We start from the raw sequence: 22,731 nt of genomic DNA on the forward strand, positions 1-22,731 counted from the left end.
CCTGAACTCAGATCTAATTATTTTAAGGAAAAAAAAAAAAAAAAAAAAAAAAACAAACATTGGTCATCTTTGTTAAGCTGCTTTATTGATGGCACTGGAAATTACCAGGACTTCATTCAGCAGCATTAAAGCCAGTTTCCAAAGTTCTGTCATATTTATTGACTTTTAGAAATCAGTAAATTTTCTTTCTAAAACAGTGTTTTACCATTGTACTACATTTCAGAACAGTTGTTCAGCTAGTAACCAAGACAGGGATTGTGGTTTTATGGGTTTTATTGTTCTCTGAGGGTAAAATCTGAGGCTGTATCTAGAAAGACTTGAGTACAAATCTTCCAGCCATTAATTCGCTCTGTGACTTATTTCGTCACGGACTCCCATGTGTCTGTGTCTCAGATCAAAGGCTAACAGTATCAATGGCATCTGCTGCCCCAGTCCTTGGTTTTCCTGTAGCTGAATCCCACAAGGTTTCCCGTTGCCCTGCTTGCAGGAGAGGCACAGAGCAGAGTTGCCTGGCTAGAAGAGTTCTTTAGAAAGGATCCAGCTGCTGAGCTTTATAAAATAGACACTTCCTTCTTCTTGTGGCTTGGCCTGCAATAAGCAAACTGTGTTGCAGTGTCCAATTTAATCATTGCCTTGCTGCACGATGGCAGAGTTCAAGTTACACATTCAATAGTACATTTGGCATGCTCCTAATGAAATTACCACTTTTAAATAGGGTGTGTTTTTTCATTGGTATGACTGTCTTAAGTTTTCTCACTACTTTTGTGAGAATTTTCTAAGTTTGTGAGAATGCTAATCAGGGGTTACGTGTCTGTGTGTATCTATTTTATGTCTTTGCACTGACTGTTTGCATATTTGTATAAAGAATAGCATCAGCCTCAGAAGTAACCGCCATGAGAAGCCTTTAAGAAGACCATTGGTTAATTTTTTACATGTAATCACATCATAAGTAAGGAGAGGCAGTTTTTTTGTCTGATGATCCTCTTAAATATCTCTTCTGCTAAGCAATTGTCATCATCAAAACTAACACTGTGTAATAAATATAAGTCATTCCAGTCAAACCGGAGATTTAATAGCTCTGCGGATGGAAGGGATACGGTTAATTGTAAGTTTATTATAAGTCTAATTAAGAAATGCTGTCAGCACAAGTGTCACAATCTGAACCTTTCATATATAGTTGGCAATCGAGCAGAATATGTAATAATAGCATTGTCTTTTGATACCTTGTTTATTATGAAACAGTAAACTTTCACTAATAACATTCTTCTTTTGTAGCATACCATCAAAAAAGGTAAAAAATCAAGTTTTTGTTGTTGTTTTTTAATTACGTGACACTGAACAGTTTCAACAGGCTGGAATACAATAATACTTTTCTGTTTAGTCTTCAAGGTGAATGGGAGAGCACTGCAAGCCACACCATGCATTATTCATCTAGTTCTACTGTGTGTTTAGTGCTGTGTGTGAGAAGTAAAATGGCTGTCTTAGTTTTGCTGGGGGGAAAGCCTTTGTACGTGTTAATGTTTTTTTTCATGCCATGTTTTTTTACTATCATTTTAATATTACTTTTCACATGTCATTGCAAATAGTCTGTTGCTGAAAGAGCAAAAATATTTGGATGATACAAATTTTAGTTCAAAGTGAGGAAAAGAAACAGTGAAGCAAATCAAACGTCCAGTTGGATCAATGATTGGTACCAAAAGGAGGACTGATGAGGTTAGGGTGACAGATAAGATACAGGCTTTCTTTTCATCTTCTACCCCATCGTTACAGTATGGGTAGTATTTATCACAAAAGCTGTGTGCTATAGAGAAGTAAGATCATCAGCGTGTTTTAGAACAACTGAGAATGTAATGAAGTAGCAAAACTAATAAGTGAACCTTGATGCTCTGCATTACAGCGTGCCTTTTTCACTTACAGACCTTCCTTGTTCCCATAAGCATGCTAGTCAGTGTGTTACATAATAGGTAGTTTCTCTTTATGCAGAAAAGTTCTCTTGTATGGTGATATATTCTAATTTTTAAGAAATCAATTGCTCTTGAGAACTCGGTATTGAAAAATCCTATTGATTTCAAAACTTAAAAATTTGGGAACCTCATAAAACTGCTCTCTAGGATAAATGGGTGACTTTTTCAGATTGTTTTTTTCTGCTTGTTGTCCAAAGTTTTCTATCCTGTTAAGACTTTCAGTAGCAGTATATGAATCCTTCTGCAATCCCAGCTGGAATAAGAACTGCCATGGATATTCTGTAAACATGTACTGTTGAACTTAGCTTTGCAGTGCAATTTATTTTATGTGCTCTTAATTTATGTTGACTTTTATAGTTCCTCAGACCTCTTTAATAGTAGCAATGGTTCTTTGTTCTTTGTGGTGTTGGCAGCCATAGACCTCAAAGGATTTTATGAAGGAACGGTAACTGCCATTGTGCCATTTTACTGAGGAGCAAAGTCAAGGGCTGGAGGTGACCCACTGAAGGTCTGCAGAAGAGCCAGGACTTCCTAAAAACTTACAGCTGTAATTACCAGATTTAAATATATTTGTAATTGTTTAAAGTACATACGAGTACGTTGTAAGAAATGTAGTAATCTCCTGGGAATGCTGCCACGTGCCAGGAAAACAAACAAGCCAGAGTGCCCACAGATTGTGCACATATGCATGTGAGGATGTGTGTATGCGTGTAAACTTAAGTATAGGGTAATGTTCTAAGCAAAGATTCTACGGAACCTTAAATGCCCATACATTAGAGCTTATCTAAGTATCTTATGTGTATGAAATATGCTTACTAATGTTCACAGTTCAAACTGGGGTGGCATTAGCTTTCCTCAAATGGGAATCTGTGGCTGAAAGCAATATAATGTTTAACCTTTCCAACATATTACAGTAGGACTCACCTCTGTACTGCTGGAATATAATGTGGGTTGTGCATACATTCATCTTTGGCTTCATTTAGAGTTTTCATGTCTTCTGTCTTCATAGTGAGAATGCTTATATTTGGCAATTTTAAGTAAATATTCTACCAGGAAGGACCTGCTTTAAAGGTTCATACAATAGATTATTCTGTGCATTGTAAAATGATCGAAATGAGCAAGTAGTGCTACCTGATTACTTGACATATTTTAGTGATACTACTATACAAGTATATGTTGACCACAATCAGAGTTAGGACATCATGTAGAATGATCCCTAAAATAATTTAATCTGGAAAAGCTGGTTGAACTATGAAGAAAAGCATAAGTTATGTGAACAGCTCATTAATTAAATTAATTACAGATAGAGTCATCTATCACTCAGTAGCCTTGAAAATTTATGTTTATGCTCACATCCTGTTTACCATTCTTTAAACTCATGTTTTTCACTTTAGAACACAGCATGATGACATTTGCTGTCTTATTTGATGACGCAGTGCTGAGCTCTCTAAGGTTTTTTTGTTTTGTTTTGTTTTTTTTTTTTAATATTCAGATTGGTAGTATTTCTATCAAAATAATAGCTTGTCATGGTTATAAGTTAGCATTACAAAATATATGCTGTGGTTGCCTGCCTTGCTGAATAGGAAGATGGCTTGATGAGAGATTGCTGAAGTGTATGCCAGATGTTCTCCTTTCCCTTTGTAAATTCTGAAGAAAAGCAGGCCAAGATTTCACCCTGATTTTGGGTTGGTGCTTTATTCATTATTGTGGTGTTGGAATGAATAGAAGAAAGTATAGTATAAAATCATGAATTCATATTAGTAGAACAACTGATTGTGAGTAGTATTAAAAACATTTAGTATAAATTATGTCCTAGTAAATAGATCGTTATTATTTTTAAATTTCAGGCTGGAACAGGATTTTATGGGAAATTTGACTTTGGTCTCTAAATGCATTATTTTCATCACTGTTAAAATACCATATTGTCACATTAGAAACGTGTTCATAGTTTTATTTAGATATAATGCATGAAGTATCCAAATGAGGGTGAGGTCCAGTCCTATGGACGTTTCATAAGGAATCCCGTGGAGATCTACACAAGATGAACCCAGATATTGGTGAAAAAAAAATTAATAATAATAATAAAGCTTTCTTCCAGTTATCCAGTTATAGAAGCATCAACATGACCATGCAGTTTGGATTTGTTTTGATTTACACATGCTTTCATGTTTATTTTGATATAGTCAGTGAATCTATGTAGGCCAAAGTTCCTCTGAAGATGTCAGAAAAAAGTATTAGTTAAAAGTTAAAGCCTTTGAAAAACATTGCTCGTCATTGTACATCTTCCTTTTTCCTAGCTTGGCACGAGCATAATGCAGTCTGGAGAGAAAGAAAATTGTTGGATAATGGTGTCCAATCAAGGGTTAGAAAGATTACTTTTCCTTAAAAATTCCGTGGAAGAAAACAAATTATTTTGAGAACTTTTCTCTCCATATATTGGAATATCTTGAGAAGAATGGTTTCATCTTTCCTCTAGAATTATGCTCTTTTTATTAAAATATTAAATATATGTATTTAAAGCTGGGGAAAAATGAAATATTGTGAATACACATTCTGTTGGAAACTGTATGCAATCAGACAGGTTGTATGAAAGAATTACAAAGTAAAATAATTTTTAGATTTGAGTCATCTTTCAGTGACATTGACTCCTATCCCCACTGAAATACACATCAAAACTCACTTCCAAAGAAAGTGGAAATTGTTTTAGTTACATATCTTCAGTGTTGCATCCCTCATGGACAGGGTGAATTCTGTGGTTATAGTCAGGAGACTGTAAAATATATCCTCCTTCTGATACCTGATGTACTAGTTTTGATATTTTTACTAAGAAGGTGTATTTCATTGCATATAATCTTTATTATTTAGAGTCTCTGAAATAGTTGTTATACTAACTTATGTATGTTATTTAACCTTATTGAAAGTTGCTCTTATACTAAGTCTTATTCTGGCAGTAGCTATATTATTTTACTTGTCAAAATGCTTCCCAAACTACTTTTTTTTGGGTCATATTTGCATGCTATTGATATCATCTTTTATTATTGGTTTACTAGAAATTACTTGCTAGTTTTATATTGCTTATGCAATCTTTACTTATTCAGGAGGCTATTAATGTGTTTTTAACTAGATGAGCAAGGGTATGTAAACATTTTATTGTTTGTTTGTTTGTTTTTTCTCTCTCTGAAATTATGTCACACTAGTCTATTGTATGCATAGAGTTTTAAAATAGAAGATATAATAACAAAATTCAATGTTTCCTTCATAGTATATCTTAATGACAGAGCCAGATCCTGTTTTGATCTCAGGTTTTGCCTTATGTGATTTTGATTCATATTGTATATAGCAATCTTTTTGTCTGTGCATCTATTGTGTTTAAACCTGATTTTGATGATGTGTTACCCGCATAGAATTTACCTGTCTTGTTTTTTGCCTGTGGTTTAAGTGGCTATTTCTATTTTTATAGCAGCTTTATACTGAATAACAGCTAACCTCTCATATTGTGAACACACCCAAAAAGAAGCACTCTCACTAATGATGAGAGTAATCCTGAGCAGCAAATAAAGCTTTATGTGTCAGTTCCAAGAAAAAATACTATCTGAAATAATTTGTGTAATATACAGATAATATGAGATTAGTGCATCTGTTCTAAAGAGCCTGACCTTCAAACCATTAGCTCTGCAAGATTCAAGCATCATGGTATAATCCTGCTATGAAAGGCAAGTTTGGTTTACTTTCTCATTTTATGATCTTCATCTATGACCTAACATATATTGAAATCAATGGAAAGATGTAGAAATATTTGGCTTGAGTTATTCTGTGCTAAGATAGAAGCAAAAATTACTTTAAAATGCAATTTTCTCTATAACCAGTAGTAAGCCTCTGTTTAACCAATGGTAAGCCCAGGACCATGAAGTTAAGGTTTGTTTATTTATTTTCATTTTGTGGCACATACTCTGGGGAACCGTCTTTCTATATATGCTATCTGCCAGTAAATTCAGATCTTGAAATCTGGGGTTCAAACTGACTGATTATTGTAGATTTTCTTGTTTGTTTTTATGATGTGGATTTGAAAGTTTCCCTTTGTTACTGAGCTGTTTGATTTTCTGCTATCCCTTGTCATTTTCTTTGGTGCTGATGTTCACATGCAATTTTTGTTTTCCAGTTTATTATTTTAAGACAGTTATTATCACTTCATCTGAGATAAGCTTGTGAATGTCCTCTATATAAGAGCAGCAAGAAAAATTAGTTCTAAATCTTAGCCTTTGCTTTTGCATAATATAGAGAGATGAAAAAATGCCTGTTAATTTGGAAGTACGGGAATTGATTTCATATTGTATTGCAATGTCAGTTCTTAATAGGTGGATGTGTTCTTATCTGTGCTATATTATGTTATGCAATATGTGGAGCAACCTTTGCAGACATTGTGTGAGTTCAAGAAATGTGTATTTGATCATTGAACTTGCTAAGATGCCTGCACCACTGCATTAAAAAAAATGTAGTTCAAGTAGTTCTGTTTTAGTTGGCACATAGTTTTGTAAGTATTTTCACTTCAGAAATAACCAGAAATTTTGGGAGGGAGTTGTTTTTTCTATAAAAATAGGCAGTATTAGCACCGTTTCATTTATCTTTCTTTTACATTTACATAACCTGCCTTGTGTTTAAAGGGCTTTATAATTCGGTAAACACTTGATGTCTGGTTATGTTTATTGGACCTAATTCAGATTGTCTCAGTATTCATTTATAATATATGGCTATTTTTCCTTGTGCTTATATTTTTCTTAGCTTTTTATCATGTTTGTAACAGATGAATTACACAGAGAAATCGCAGAAGCTGACATTTATAATAAAGAAATCTTGCTTTGTAATGAAAACTTAGCATAATTTATCAGAGAAAACAGCACAACTCTTCTGCTTGTATTAGTGCCCCTCTTGACTTCCATTAGTACCCTTCCATTGACTCGTCTCATCTCCCTTGCCTTTGAGAAAGGAAACTGTTTCCTCAGCGTGCAAGGTTTGCAACCCAATGAGAGCCGAGTGAATTGAGAAATGGGCAGCCACACAGAGCTGTAAAAATAACCTGAATTATTTTTTAGTGGCAAAATGAAAGGCGTTGTAGAAAGTCCTGATATCTCACATTTCTACCTGTTTTGTGTGGTAGTCAAAGCAATACTGACATAGTGGCAACTTTTTTTGTGCTAGTGTCTATCTGTGTGGCACAGTTGAACCTTTCCGTCTTGTCAGCACAGTTTTCTTCAGTGTGTGCTTGATGGTGGACATAAAACAGCAATACTGGATGCAAACCTTACAATTTCTTAGCAGAGTTATTCCAGGGCATTCATCTGGAAACTTTGGCTGAACGGTCTGTCTCTAAACTGAGTCTTTGTGTACAACTGTCCACTTCCAATAATATAAACACGAGGGGAACAATTATATCTTCCAGTTATGCAGTGTTTATCTAGCACAGATCCATTGCCCAAGCCCGTAGGTGTTTTTACATACTGGCTGTTGCAACTAACGTAAAACACTTTGGTGGCTGTTACCTGGGTCAGCCCCAAATGTGAGGGGGTAGGTCCTTATGTCATCTCAGCAGAGCTTGCTTGGGACTTTCCATAGGCACATTTCAAACAGCACTCAGAAGTAATGGAAAAGAAAATCAAAAGCAGTGCAAACCTTAACATGGGTACTTTGGCTGAAGAAGAAGAGCGATCATTGCTCTGTTTTATAGTAGCTGAAACTTCAGTATGCTCACTGATTTACCATGATCATGATGATAGAAGTATCATCACCAGTGTTTGGCAGTGTTGATGCAGAGGAGCAGGTCAAACATCTATAATCCTGGAAGGGGCTGTCGATCATGCTGATAAGAAATATACAGAATGATTTTTCCTTGGACTAGAAGGAGTGCAAAGGAGGAAAGGCTGTGACCAAAGTGGGGGCTTTCTGGGAGCATATGACAGGAAAGCTTTTCCTCCCAGGGATTTTATTTAAACCTCAGTTTCCCCCAGGATTGCTGGCTTTGAGCAAGAGACTGAGTGAGAGGGAACATCCTGCACACTTGACACGAGTGAAGTGCTTTGTGTAAAACTGCTCTGATGTAAAATTGCGCTGATCTCTGGAAGATGACTTTTCCTGTTTAACTGTATTTTGCTTTTCTTTTTTTTTTTTTCCTAACATACATCATGAGAAAATTCCATACCATTTATCTACGTGCTTTAAAAAAGGGGGTAGGCCACCCTCTCTGGGGGGTTCTGAATGTCCTTCTTACAGAGCAAGAAAGTACAGCTTACTTTAACCATTGCACTGTGTAGGAAGTCTGTACCTATCCAATGAAAATACTTGAAAGTTTCTGGGAAGGTGTGGCATGAGATATACTGTATCCCTGCTGCAGAGGATTTTACATCTGTTAGGCACCCATACAGTACTTGCCAGTCATAAGTCTTGTTATATTTTTATTAGCTGAAATGCACCATATAATTTATGATACTTTTCTCATTAATCATTTTACAGTGCTCTAAATCATCACAACTTTACCATAAAAAGGACCTCAAGTTGCGCCAGGGGAGGTTTAGATTGGGTATTGGGAGGAGTTTCTTCAGGGAAAGGGTGGTTATACTGTGCCAGGAGGTGGTGGATTCCCCATCCCTGGAGGTATTTAAGAGATGTGTGGATGTGGTGCTTAGGGACGTGGTTTAGCAGTGGACTTGTAGTGTTAGGTGTATGGTTGGACTTGATGATCTTGTAGGTCTTTTCCAACCCAAATGATTGATTCTGTGATAACATCACGTGAACATCCACTAGAGATAGATTTACTGCATGCATGTATTTTTCATTCGCTTTTCCCATGACAATTCATTTTGAAGTATTTTTTCTTGTGGGTGTGGGTTTTTTGGTTTTTGCATTTACAAATGCTGTGTCATTTCCTTTTTCCCTTTTATCTTTAATTAGTCTAACATTGTAAGTCAGTATGTACCGTATGTTGGATATCTCCTTTCTTTGTAAAAGAGAGAGAGAGAAAGCACATCACTCTCTATAATGCTTGAATACCAAGATTTTAAAAGTGTGTTAAATTAATTGATTCTTAATTTGCAAGAGGAAAGCATATTATGTTTTTGGAATTGAGTATCCAAAAAACTGAAGGAAACAACTATATGGCAGTCTGATTCCTCAAAATGAAGTGTAAAGATGAAAGGAATAATTCAGTAATTAAGTTCTGTTCTCAAAATACATGTGGGCACTTAGGAGGCAATTAAACTTTAACTCTGGAGTGCCCCTATCAGATAGTAACATCACTAAGGCTGTTCTGCAATATAACTGTGAATTAGTATTAATGGTGCTTTCTCAGTTTTGCAGTCTTTCAGGTGGCTTTATACCAAAATTCATGCAGAATGAGTCAAAAACACCATGACAAAGAAATGAGTTTCTGGGTTTCTCTGACTCTCCTTATCCAGTTCTGTACAACAACGAGAAAAAATGTATCAAACAAGGTTGCCAAGAATATTTTGTGCTCTTCTCTGCATGCACATCACTAGAAAATACACTGCTGAGTGAATTTTTGAACCTTTCGGCAATATTTTATGAAACGCTGGCTGGCAGGTAGTTCAGTACTTTCTCGCTGCAAGGCCCTGTAATGTAATCACAGTTGTAAAAGGAACTTGTGAGTGAAGCAACTTGATCATTCCTCGCAGTGCTACAGTGCCAAGTGGCTGGAAGAGAGAGAGGCAACTCCGGGGACTCTTCTACCCAGAAACAGCGCGAGATATTTAAGCAAAGGTGAAGCTGCTTTAGGTGCCGCCTGCTTGCTCAGGATTATATCGCAGCCGATGTTTAATTTTGCTTAAACCAGAGGTAAGCCTGTATTTTCTGCGTGTTGCTGTCACGAGCCTATATATTAGTTTGATTTAGCTGCGTGTGTTAAGCTTGGGTTGTAATTTTGCAATGCTGCAGTCATTGAAGAAAAAACTTAGGTCAGTTTGATACTCTGTTGATCTGGGACACTGGAAATGATTTCTAAAGGCAGTAACATTTTTAAAGGGAAATGTCACACTGACCTGGAGATGCTGGTAGTGGTGAAATAAAACTTGAAGGACTTGAAAGTTGCAGTCCAAACAAATCAAACTGCAGAAAAGATACAGAATAGTCACATCAATTAACCGGGTGGTAATTGTTGGGAGTAAAATGAGAGAACTATTTCTGAAGCTGTAATGTGTTCTGGTTAGTATTTAGTGCTTTCAAATTAGGGCTGAGTTATTATTAAGAAACTTTTCAGCTGTGCAAAGGGGCATGTAACATCTTTTTCCTAGAAGATACTTCTAGGAAACGAGTGTTTTTGCTGTTGTTTCAACTTGAAGATCTTATGAATATTATTAAAAGAATTAGGCGTTGGGTTTCTGTTATGTACATCACATAGTCCTCAGGAAATTTTTTGAAGATGCATGGCAATAGTAAGTTTTCTTGTTAGTGATGTCTTATAAATTGTCTTATTGGTGATGTATTGTAAGACATTGTCTTTTAACAATCATAGTGTCAGTTTATGTTTATAATAATAAAAGTATTTGTTATTGTGAAGACTCTTATTTTAAAAAGTCTCAAATTTATTAAAATTGTAATGACTGCACATAACCAAAAATGACTTCAGAATTTCATACAGTCATTTAAACATATTTAAATCCTTAAAGAAATAAAATTTTGTTTCAGTGTATCTGAATAATCTGTTCTGCTTTCTTCTGCACTACAGTTTTGTTTTCTCCTCCTGTATTAGCTGGCAGCTGTGTCCCAGCACCCTTTCAGTCGACAACTGTTACCTCCCTACTATATGCCAGTTCTATTCTAGGGGCTGGCCAGTCATAAACAATGGAGTAAAATAACACTGTGTTTTGCTCTAAAAATGTTGAAGTGCAAACAGCTCTTCTGAGCTTCTTTCTTTATTCCATGTCTTTCTCTTCCAGTCTGACAAATCCAAGGGTGTATGAAAAACAAGTGCTTGAAATTTCATAAACTGTTTATATAGTAAATTATTTGTTGAAAACATGACTTTGTTATGTTACTAATTTCATTTCACTGAAACGGGCTTTAAGAGTTGAACTGGGCAAGTGTACCTTTAACAATTTCATTTACATGTTCTGATTTTATAAAGCTCTTTGCATATATGTGAAGAAGGTAATTAAGATGCTGTTACTTCTGTGTGTTTATAAAGTGTTTAGTGCAATCCCAGCAGTAAAACCTCATTACCATATATCATCACTGATTGCCTCATTTTGGCTGACAGGCAGTGGCTCATTTCACATCATTTGCAAGTGTGTGGACAAAACTATTAATTTGGAAATCTTTGGACAAAAAGATACTAGGAATTTAAGAAGTAATAACTGAAATTATTCTGAAGATATCCTTGCTGTTCCTTAAGATATTGTGCATCTTAACCCATGTGTATTAGACATTATACGGGGGGGGTTGTGTTTGGTTTGTTTTTTTCCATGGCATGGGCAAATCCTATTTATGAGGGTAATCATACAAAACCACAAGCTTGTTTTTACATTATTTTAAGTAAATATGCCTAACTCATCTTAAGGAGGCAAGATTTGCAAAATCAGTTGCTTAATCTTTTGAGGCTGTTGTCAGGTAATAAGTAATGGCCTGATTTTTCAAGTTCTTGTTTACTTTTGTTTTGAATATGGATCTTAATCAGTTCTTGTCATTCATTCTGAAAGTTCTACTTCAGCTTTGTAGATGTCAAAGGAGCTGTTGGATAAGTTCCTTTGAGATCTAAGAGCAAATTTTTAAGAGTTTGAGTTTGCAAGTTTGTTCTTCAATGAGTAACGCAGTAAAAAGATGAGGTTCTGCAGTGCACTGGCTAAAACGCCATACATTTTGCAAATGGCTCAGTGTTTAAAACCAGAGCATTAATGTAACTCTTAACAGTGTTTCAGTCAAGTCTTCTTTCGTTAGGTTTGGTGCTTTTTATTCTTTTGTCTCTAAACATGTATGAAAAAAAATACTATGTATATGAAAGGATTAGTAGCATTATCTTTCTTGTTTTACCTAAAAATACCATGAATGAGATTGGTTTTCCAACTGAATGTGTGAATTTAGAAATACGGTTATGAGATATAGTTTTTTCCAAACTGCTGACAAAATGTTATATCTTGATGATTTATCCCAGCTGAAAAGGTTAATATTCTTTCTAGAAGGCTTTATTATCTATAATAGTATAAATTTTGTTTGTGGATTTCTCATAATAAATAGAAATGGGAAAAAGTATATGATGTTTTATATTTGGATTTTAAACTTTGGGGTCAAACACCGCAGAGTATAAACTGTATTCTGCTTTCTTTGAATATCTTGTACGATAGTTGGAGAGAACATTTAAAAGATCATTACTGGAATATTTCAGATGTCTTCTCATAAATATTATTACATATTCAGGAAAGTGTGGCTGAACACATGAAAAGGAAAATACTGTGAAGTGTTGTAGGATAAAAATCTAGGAAACATTTGTGTTTAAATGTCATATTTTACTATTTATTTTCCATATGTAGCTGCTCTTTTAATCTTTGAGACCAATCTACCATTGAGTTCATCTGAGAGATACACACATCTAAAAAGAACAAATGCATTTTGAATTATTTCTTCTTTTCTCTCTCTGACTGTTTTAGGACTATCAGCCAAGGGACACTTTGTCAATTCATGTGTAAATAGAATTTGTTGTTGTTTAAATGTGTTACATGCAGAGTGAGTGGGATGCAGTACAACTTGTAACTCAGCAGGTCTCCAAGCAGCCAAATTTGAGGCTGCAAAATCAGTAACACATCAGAAAGGACCAGAAGGAAATGTGCCCTTGGCTTTTTTTTTTTTTAAATAGTTCTGTGAATTGAGGATGACCCATAATATTCCAGTTGGTGTCTCGCACAGGCAGCGTGCAGGCCAAGAATAATATGGTCACAGTCCTGCCAGGTTTCAGTCAGAGCTGCCTTGGAGCTGTAGTCCTAGGCTTTCTTCTTTGCATGCATGAGCACGCTTGATACCGTGAATAAATTGCCCTTGAGTCATGCAATGACACTGTGTATCAGCACCTTCCTTGTTACTGCTTCCATTAGTGGATCTAGCAATGGTGTGTGCTTTGTTTTCTTTAGTGTTCTTTTGAAAAGGTCATGAATTTTCCATGCCATGTACCCATTAATGCAAATTTGCTTCCTTTTTTGGTGTTAGCCACCTCACAGGTATGATTTTGGCCAATGCTTGCTCGAGGCAACTCTTGCCCTGTAGGCAGTACATGTAAGACCATTTCAGTTTTATCATCTTCTGCCCTACAGAAATCTCTCAAAATGTCCTATTGACTAAGTCTCCAAACTCATGTCCCAGATGTCCCATGGCATGAAATACACACCTTGGCATCCCATGATAAAATCTTTACTCCAGCAGGCTGTGGCACAGCCCTTCCCATCTTTTCAGACTCACTGTACTGAAACAAGGGCAAAATGTACTAGTTTCCTGTCAGGTCACCATACAGAGCCCCGAGGAAAGCCAAGGCAATGGTGGCAGCAGACAGCCGTACCTCTGCTGGGACATTAGTCATTTGGGCCTGTTTGTCCTGGCATTGTTCTCTCTGAATTGGATGCCTTTGGAAACGTAAATCTAGCCTAGGTATCTCTGGTAGGCCATCCTAATTCTACAGGTACTATCAATGTCTCTTTCTTGCTGATATAATTCTGTTGTCAGTAGTGTTTTTCTCCTGGCTGCTGTGTTTGGAGGTGATTAAGAAGCACGGAAGTTGGGACACATCAATTGCATTAACATTTTATGCAGTTGCTTGTCAGACTGAAAATGAATCACTATAGGCTATGTTTATAAAATCTACACTGAACTAGCAAATGGCAGACAGTCTACGGTGTATTGTAGTAGGGATGCTACAAGGCTGTTGCTGAATTTTAAACTGTGCAAGCTGAGTATATCTTACAGCTGCAGATGGCTGCTTTATGATCCTTTTGCGTCTGTTATTAATCCTGCAAAAATGTTTATCACTTTTTTTTTCTAGCTTTGTACCTGTTGAAATATGTGTTTGGATGGAATTTATGCACATTAATCCACATTTCTGCATGCAGAAATCCTTACACAATAGACACAGCAGATAGAAGTATACAGAACATTTGGGAATAAATTTTGCCCCTAAATGGTATTCAGTATAGAGACAGTTTATCTTCAGTCTGCACGATGAGTATAATGCAATTTACACAGTGCAGGCAAAGAACGGTAACATATTATAAAATTTAATTGTATATATCAAGCTAATAAAAATCACCGGCAGGACCAAGCACTCTCCAATAGATATTCAGACGAGTAGAAAATTTTCTCAATATATTGTAGTGTAGATATTAAGCCTAAATATTTTATGAACTTTTACTGTTCATATAAAGTCAAGGTTCCAAAGGTATATGCAGAACTGCTAGGTTGAAAATAATGCAAGATGAAAATGAGAGTTTTATAAAAAAACATGTAAAGAACTGTAGAAACTCCATTGATCAGACCTGCATTTCATTGTGCAGTCAAGGCAGGACTGGAAGTTGCACCCCAGAGTGACTCCGCATTACCTGGGTCCCTTCAGAAATCACAGAAGTTTCCAGCTCAGCTCTGCTCTAATCACCTCGACGCCTTGCAGAGCTAGGTTTTGCTGAGATGTTTACGAGAGTGCACCAGAGAGATAAATTGTCCTCATTTCTTTTTGTGATGTAGGTAGACCAAAAAAATAAAATACAATGTGCATAACTGACCTGTGTAAAACTTTAAAAACCTGTGAAACCTGTGTTCCAGTTCTTAGTCCTGGGCAAAAGCAATTCTCTTTATGCCATAAAATTCTTCATGTATTTTACCATCCTGTCTTGAGTTACTTTTATGTTATATTTGATTTTACTGCAGAATATTAAGATTGAGGTTATAAAATAAAATATGCAGGGCTCTAGTTTTCCCATGAAACGTTGCAGATATTGATAGCAGTTACAAGAGGAGACAAAAGAACTTTATTTTTTTGATTTTCAACCTAAAAAAAATTGTTGATGAGAAACAAAGCAGTGGAATCCAGCATGGTAAGACAGAGAGTGGTGACTTGAAAAGTATTCGGAAACAGACAATCTGCTCTATACAGCACAGTGAGATAAGGTTGTTGGCTTGCTCGTGGCCATCCACAAGGATTCCTCCTTCACAATTCTGTGCATTTAAAATCTCTGATGCAGAGACATATTTTCAGGCATCAACAAGAATGTTATCCATGGTAATATTAAATTGCTCTTCTGTGACAAATACACTTGCAATTTTCAGTCTCTGCGTGGCTCAAAGCAAATATACTAATTTCTGTAATTTAGTCAATGGATATTTTTACAGTGATTATTTCTATGAATATGGTTTTTATTATGCTTTCCTAGCAACCTGGCTCTCATCCCTGAGTTTCTGCACCCACTGTGTTGTCCAGGTGGCCCAGAGCAGCATCTCTTTCCTAGCTTTGTGACAAGGTCACGATGATCTTGTTCCCTCAGTGTCTCGTCACATCAAATTCCTGAGCCTTAAATATTCGCAGGCAGCCCCATTCAGATGCCTGCATTTCAGCTTCTACTATATTTATCCTTCCGGTCTTGCTGTCTGATCTGACTGGCTCCAGAAAGGATTGCAAGGTGTAAACCACATAATCTCATCCACTATGTGGGAGCAGATGGAAACAGAAGTACTTTCAGACAGGTCCCAAGAAGAGAAAGAAGCAGAAAACAGCATGGGTAGCAAATGCACAGCTACTGAAAATGTGAAAATCCTGCTTTGTCATAGGGCTCTGCATGCAGGTTATATATCTTAGATTGCCTTTTGATTCATTTTTGATGCTCAGCTTACATTTCAGTGTTGACTTGCTGGACACATAATTTATTTTTGAAGGTAAAGCATAGGTTCAAAGTGTTGTGTTCTGATTATATATATATCGGGTCACTCAAGTTTCATGAAGTACCTTGTATATATAGCCACCTACATTGTCTGGAAGTGGAGGCTGCTCTGGCTGGTGTACCTCTTCTAGCCTAGTCTGCTGCATGTTTAGAGGCATTGAATAATGCATTTTCAGGTGACCAGGCACCGGGAATTTAGATGAATTGCAGTGACCCACAGCAAAACCTCTGAGCCGTTGGCCTCACAAGGGACTTAAAGGCTCTATGGCTGTCTGGAAGTAGCTAGTTTCTTTCTGGGAGGCATTTGTTTCTCTGCTCCTGGATGGCCATAGATAAACAACCCCCCTTCCAGAAGGCTTGCAAGGAAAACCATTGCTGGGGCAGTGCCTCTTTGCCCAGTATACGAATTCTTTATTGTTTTGGTCATGTTTTCTATCTCTCAGATAGTTCCAAAGAGGTGGTAACCTAGACAAGGGGAGAACTGCTCTCTCCTGCGTGATTTCTCCCTGCCCTCCAGCAGCTCTACAGACCCAAAGGGCAAAGGCCAGTTGCCCTCCACAGCAAGGTGAAGCTATGGTGGGGCTACAAAATCGATGACTTTTATCTTAAGAGTGGCCAAGGTCTGTCATAGCATCAAACATCAACGATGTCTGTGTGAAATAGGAAAGTGAAAAAGTTTTCAGTCTCTGTAGGTAGAGGTGGAAGAAGCCTTCATTTTTTCAGAGGCTCCCGTGAGCAGACTGTGAAAGGGAAATAAAAAGTTCATGGAAAGTGGATAAAGTACTTAAATGAAGAGGAAAATGCAGGAAAGTGTTTCTGCATGTGTTTGTGTGAAACTTTGTGAAATCTACTACTTCCTGAGATAAACAAATGTTGCCCATTGAATGATAGGCTGAATTAAATGAAAATGAGCAGGATGCTGAGTTTGAAGTCAACACAGATTATTAGTTATATGGAGACCTTGGTAAAAATATTTCAGTTAAAGATTTTTCGGAACAATTACCATAGTTTAGGGGCATAATATTTTCAACGCAAGAGCAGAATTCATTGTGATTTGACTGGAGCCAATTGCACCTGGAGCTCAGGATTGCCTGTGGAAGAGACTGGAAGTTCTCCTTGCTCAAGGGTAACCTGGAACCTTCCAAGTGGAGCTCAAAGGGCAATTCAAAGAATGCACGATGGAAGCTTTTCCAAATGGACCAAGCTGTTAAAATATTTCACAAGATTTACATTACTTTGTAATGTTCATTTGCAAACCTAAGCTCTGTGAAGTCCATTGTCTTTCAAGGGGAGTCTCAAAGATTTTATTCTGCTTAGAAGTTATGTAAAGCACACTGTTTACTTTGTGGTGAAAAGTAAGATTTTGCTGGGTCAAAATATGTTATTATATTTTTGATACTAAGTAGTACCATTCTTCTGTTGAATGCATGAAGAATTTTATTTCTTCTTTTTTCTGTGAGGATTTTAAATTCTTCTGTAGTCACCCAAGCAAAGGTGGCTAGAAACACCTTACTGAGTATATGCTTAGCATACACTATCACAATCATTCTGGTCCACATTCCAACTATATAAAGGGTATTAATAACTCATTAATATAGGGCTGCAGCCCTTTTAAAGAGAAACAGTCACCAGTTTGCAGCTGAAGAAGAGACTTTCCTTCTTTGATGAGAATAGGCTTTTTGTATTCTGAAATAGTAATGGTCAAGTCAGACCATTTTTTGAGGAAAACTGCAAAGAAAGGCTTTGTGCTAGATTGTCATTCTAACTATCACTTTTTTTTTTTTCTATCTGCTTTTAGAGGCTGGCAACAAGAAATTAAAGAGCACGATACAGAGAAGCACAGAGACAGGAATGGCAGCAGAGATGAGAAGTCGTATGGTTCGACAACCAAGTCGAGAATCCACTGATGGTAGCATAAATAGTTACAGCTCTGAGGGCAAGTAAGTGGCATTAAAAATATCAGTAATGTGTGAAAAGTTTCTTCTCTTTTAAAGAAAACTGAATGTGAACAGAGGTCCCAGCTTTGGCTGAAGGGGATAGCTCTGTGCATAGATTCTTCCTCTTGAGAAAATGTTAGCAAAACCGAACTAATCAGGCATGCAATACAAAGTCATTGAAGACTGAACTTGAGAGGGGACTTCTGAGGGTTTCATATTTTCCCTGCCATCCTGTGAGGCATTTTGTTCATCAGAAGAGAACTGAATTCAGAGTGCATTATTCAAAACAAAACATAGGGGTAGTTTTTCTTTGAGTTGTGTTTGGATTAACTCAGAGTTAAACTTCAGACGTTGTGTGTAAATCCCTGTGATATGAAACTCTGCTCAGTAATACTGTACACAAAGAGTTTAGTTTGGAGTTGGTCCAAGTCTTTTATTGAGAATTGTAAAACCAGAGTCCAACTGCATCAGCTAAAATCAGCCACACAACTGTGGGTAGTGGGGCAGCTGTTTTCATTCACCTCTGGATGACTGTGTGAAGGGAAGGTGTAGAGAATGAGAGATTGGGACTTCTTTGGCTTCATCTTTTTATATACTTGGCTGACTACCACAATTGCTAGTGGATCTTGGATTCTTACATTTTAAGAAGGATGAAGAGCCAGAGGCAACCATGATGGTGGGAAGGAGATGTGTAAATGTGCATTTTCTCCATCATGAGACGATAGGGCATTACCTTTACCCTTCATCACTCCATCTTCCTTACTCTCTCTACACTGGACTGTCAGTCTGTAGGGCACCAGTCAATCACCATGGTGATGAAGGGCCAGGTAAATTGGACCACGCTAATAAGGAAGCTGGGGACTGGCAGGTTAGTAATATGGGAGAGTTAGGAGCCCAGCACTGAAGGTGAGGACCTTTTGGTTTGTTAGAGTTACCAGCTCTTTTGGTTGATTCCTAATCCTCCAGATGCCTCAGCTTCATTTCCTGACTTAGTTTACACTTAACCTTAACCAATGACCCTGATCTCCACATCCCTATTCCATTCCCTGCAAGGGTAAAGAAACAGTGAGGCTAGTGAAGTGAGAACAGCTGTATCTGACAGTGACTTACTCCAAAAGGAAGCCAGGGAGACTGAGCTAAAGGAGGCAGATAACAAAACCCAGGTTAAACAGTTAAATATGACTTGCTGCAGTGAAGGAAGAGAAGCATTCCTTTAACAGGGTGCAATGCCATGGATAAAAGGGATACCAGACGGTTCTGCTCATCTGTAAAATGATGTAGGTCATACCCTCGGGTGCTCTGTGAGCTTACTTGAATATGGTAGAACAGCGTTAGTTTACAGCAGCTTTGGGTTTAGTTCACAGTGAAGGAAAAATGTTAAAAGTGGATATTCTTGTAAGAAAGATGACCAATAAACCAATCTTTTATTGTACAGTCACTTCCCCCACATGCATCACTGTCTTATTTTTAGAACATGAGTTGGACATGAGTACGAGGTGGAGGGGAAGCTGCACAACTGCATGACATAATCAGCGGTGTATGCACTGTGCCACCCAATCCTAAAATCCTCTTCCTCCCTTCTTCTCCTGGCCATTTTTCAAACATTAGAAATGTCACATTTGACTTCAGATCTTATTGCTAGTGTGAGTACGAATTGATTTTTGATAGCACCTTGTACTCAGACTTCCCCTGCATTTGTATGGCAAAGCTGTTTACTAGGTTTATCCTTCCTTCCATGAGATTCCTATCAAAATCAGCAGGAGCTTGACCACGGTTGCTTGAGTAGTATTTTGTGTGCAGTTCACTCTTACTGATAACAATTAGGAGGTTGAATTTGCATGGACAGTTTTTCCTTCCTTGTGAGAGTACTTTATGATACTGCCCTTAATTGCAGGCTCACCTAGTTAGTTTATTACAGTGTTATGCCTCATCCTGCATTTTGCAATACCAATGAGATAAATAACTTAGCTGAGATCACACAGTCCTACAGTGGATACCCCAGGTATCACATTATGTTCTTCTGCTTGAGCCGTAACTGGAATTTAATGAGTTGCAATTAATGCACATTACGGTGAATAGAGTACTCACACCCGTCATTATTATTTGTAAGGTTAGAAGTGTCTGAAAAATGAGAACACTCTGAAGTGAAGATTTTCAATGCTAGTAATTCCCCACCAAAATGTACCAGGCATTTAGGGGAAAAAGGCCAAAGAAACAAACAAGAAACCAATCCTAGCAGCAGCAAGAGTGAATGGGAAGCACCACTGGGCAGAGGAGCAGGCTGGGTGTCTTGTCAGGCAGGGCGCAGGGCTTGAACCTGCACCTTGGTGTTAGGTGACTGCCATTACCAGTGGGCTGATGGTTGAACTGAAGGCCTCCAGGTTCTCCTCTTCCATCTAAAGAAACTGTAAATAAGATTTCTTTAAACTTCTGTGAAAAGCTTACCTTTAGGAAAATCAGAGTTTTCTAATGAGAAGTACAATGCTGATATTTTCTGGCCAGTGTTAGTTACAGGCAGTCTGTATGTTCATGGAAACATTGTTAAGAGTAGTTAGTCTTGAATAGAAGCATGGACATCTTGTACTCAACTAACCAGGGTTTGCAGAGGATTTTTACTGTGAACTGAATGGATCACGTAAATCTGATGTGTGGAAATCAAAACTTTTCACGCTAGGTGCTTTAATTAGGAAGTTTTGTTACTGTGTTCTTGAGTCTAATAGGGAATTTCCTTTGAGAGAGAAGCAGATGCAGAATGCTGGCTGGTGTGTTGGGTAAGACGCTATCTAGACTTAGTTCAAAGTCTTCTTCTGTTCCTCCTAATTGTGATGAGGAAGTTGAAGCTGAGTTTTCCCATCATGGATCATTCTCCCTCCTTTTTTTTTTGTTTGTTTGTTTCTTTGTTTCTTTGTTCTGTTATTCTTTGGAGAGAGCATATGTATTGGAAAAAAAAAAAGTGGAGATTCTGGAATACAAGAAAGCAGCTTGGAAAAGCATGTGTATTCTGTGTTGTTGCATTGCATTTCAGTCCTGAAAGAGGGATGGGCATTCACTGTAGATCCAGATGTGGCTACCAAAATATTTGGCTAGGGAGCGGCATTAGCTTTAGGTCTCATCCACACTAGCATTATTTGCCAGTTTATGATTTCATTAAACAGCTGCAACAATCAGATTAATTTAGCATATGCATTGGTTTTCCCTGTTTATCCTAACTGATGTGGATGGCCTTTGGATGTATGTATTACGAAATAAATCAAGCATTCAGGAATGAGTAATAGGCTCCTAAATTTCATGAGGCTTTTTATGTTCTGCCATACGAGGTCACTTATAGTTTATTCACCTGTCAGGCTCTTTGCTGCTCCTGGAGAGCTCCTTAGCAAGAACTACTTGTATGAACTACTTTTGTTCCACACGCAGAATTTCACTTTACTTCTTTGGGGTCCTTGAGAGGTAGCTCGTTTCTGTTGCTGCAGAGCAGTTTGTGGTTGCATGTCCTGAGCTGTTCACCTTGTGTAAGAAGTACTTTTTGGGTAGATACTGTAGGACAATGGAAATTAATCCTGTTCTTATGCTTAACCAGCTTTTATTTTCCTTCAGCTTAATATTTCCTGGAGTACGGCTGGGTGCTGACAGTCAGTTTAGTGATTTCCTTGATGGACTTGGACCTGCACAGTTAGTAGGCCGGCAAACGCTAGCAACCCCTGCCATGGGTAAGAATAATATGTTCTCCTATGTTAGATGCATAGTTAGCCAATAATGATCGCACACACTGTGAGACTACAGCACCAAAAAGACTTTTACAAAGTGGCTTCCTTCACTGTAAACACAAAAGTCCTATATCCAGTCACTGGTATACCTAGCATGCTAGCATCCAGAATGGAAGGAAAAAAGTATTTGCGCTATATGTATGGAGTTGTCTGCTAATCTCATTTGCAATTTGAAGATAGGGACTTCAGTTTCCTTCCCACTCAAAAGTTATTGTGGGTTTTCCAGTTGTAGCTCACTGCAAAATCTCAGCTGTTCAAGGTTTATATTTGCCACAGATTATATTGAATGTGATGGACAGTTTCTTGCCAAACTCTGCTTGTCCAAGCTTAGTTCATCCTGAAGTAACCCCAGAATCTGAAACTTCAGCCCACATTTGCAATGCCCAGTAATCAGCTGCTGATAAAGCCAGTGCTTCTAATGGAGGAGACAAAATCCTTTTCTACAGCAGCTGCCTGGAACTATCAGTGATCTTCTCTGTACTCCAAACCAGTCTGGATTTCCTTATAGTAGCATTAGTTTTATCTTGGTAATGAATAGGCTATGAGTGTATGTGCTGTGCAACGGCACAGTGCTCTGTATGTATCTTTGGAAAGGTTTGATAATTTTTTGCTCATACTTGAGCAATTCTTAGGCATGCTTCACATATTACATGTTTAGGATGATAAGTGAGGAGTACTTGATCCATGCCTGCAACAATGCTGGAAATCATAAGTGGCCAGTGCTTTAGTACAGCGCTCTCAGAAGAGTCAGCTTCAGGGAAGGTTATTGAGATGCTGCTAAAAAAGAGGAAAAAGAGACAGAAAAACTGTAAAGGAGTGTGTCCCTCTGCCAGCTCATGAGCAGAAGGAGACAGACTTTCTTGATGCTTTGAGTATCCTGTAAAGCAAGGGTTGCTGTAAAAGTCCAGATAACTGCTACTTGCTTAATGCATTAATAAGCACCAAAGTTATTAAATACACTTTTTTCTGTAATTTGAAAGAGAAGATAATTGATAGACTATCTGCCCAATAAAAATCTAAATGGCTCTGTTGGTATAAGGATCTAGATTTCCTTTATCTCTTGATTTTAATCTAAATATTTTTCTGCAGATGACTTAAGTAATACATTTATTTTCACTTCTTAGAACCGTTTTATTTACTAAATGCTCAGGTTTCA

The 22,731-nt window shown here is 37.4% G+C and overlaps 1 protein-coding gene across 2 annotated transcripts in view; it reads left to right on the forward strand.

Moving 5' to 3' along the window:
• Nucleotides 1–22,731, forward strand: part of RIMS1 (regulating synaptic membrane exocytosis 1) — a 316,580-nt gene that overhangs the window by 288,170 nt on the left and 5,679 nt on the right. For both annotated transcript variants that reach the window (XM_050709776.1, XM_050709775.1), the window contains 2 exons: nt 17,673–17,814; nt 21,406–21,518. In XM_050709776.1, the coding sequence (XP_050565733.1) occupies nt 17,673–17,814; nt 21,406–21,518 (255 nt within the window). The remainder of the gene's footprint in view (nt 1–17,672; nt 17,815–21,405; nt 21,519–22,731) is intronic.

This window comes from Cygnus atratus, chromosome 3 (assembly GCF_013377495.2).
Source record: "Cygnus atratus isolate AKBS03 ecotype Queensland, Australia chromosome 3, CAtr_DNAZoo_HiC_assembly, whole genome shotgun sequence".
Classification (NCBI taxonomy): Eukaryota; Metazoa; Chordata; class Aves; order Anseriformes; family Anatidae; genus Cygnus; species Cygnus atratus.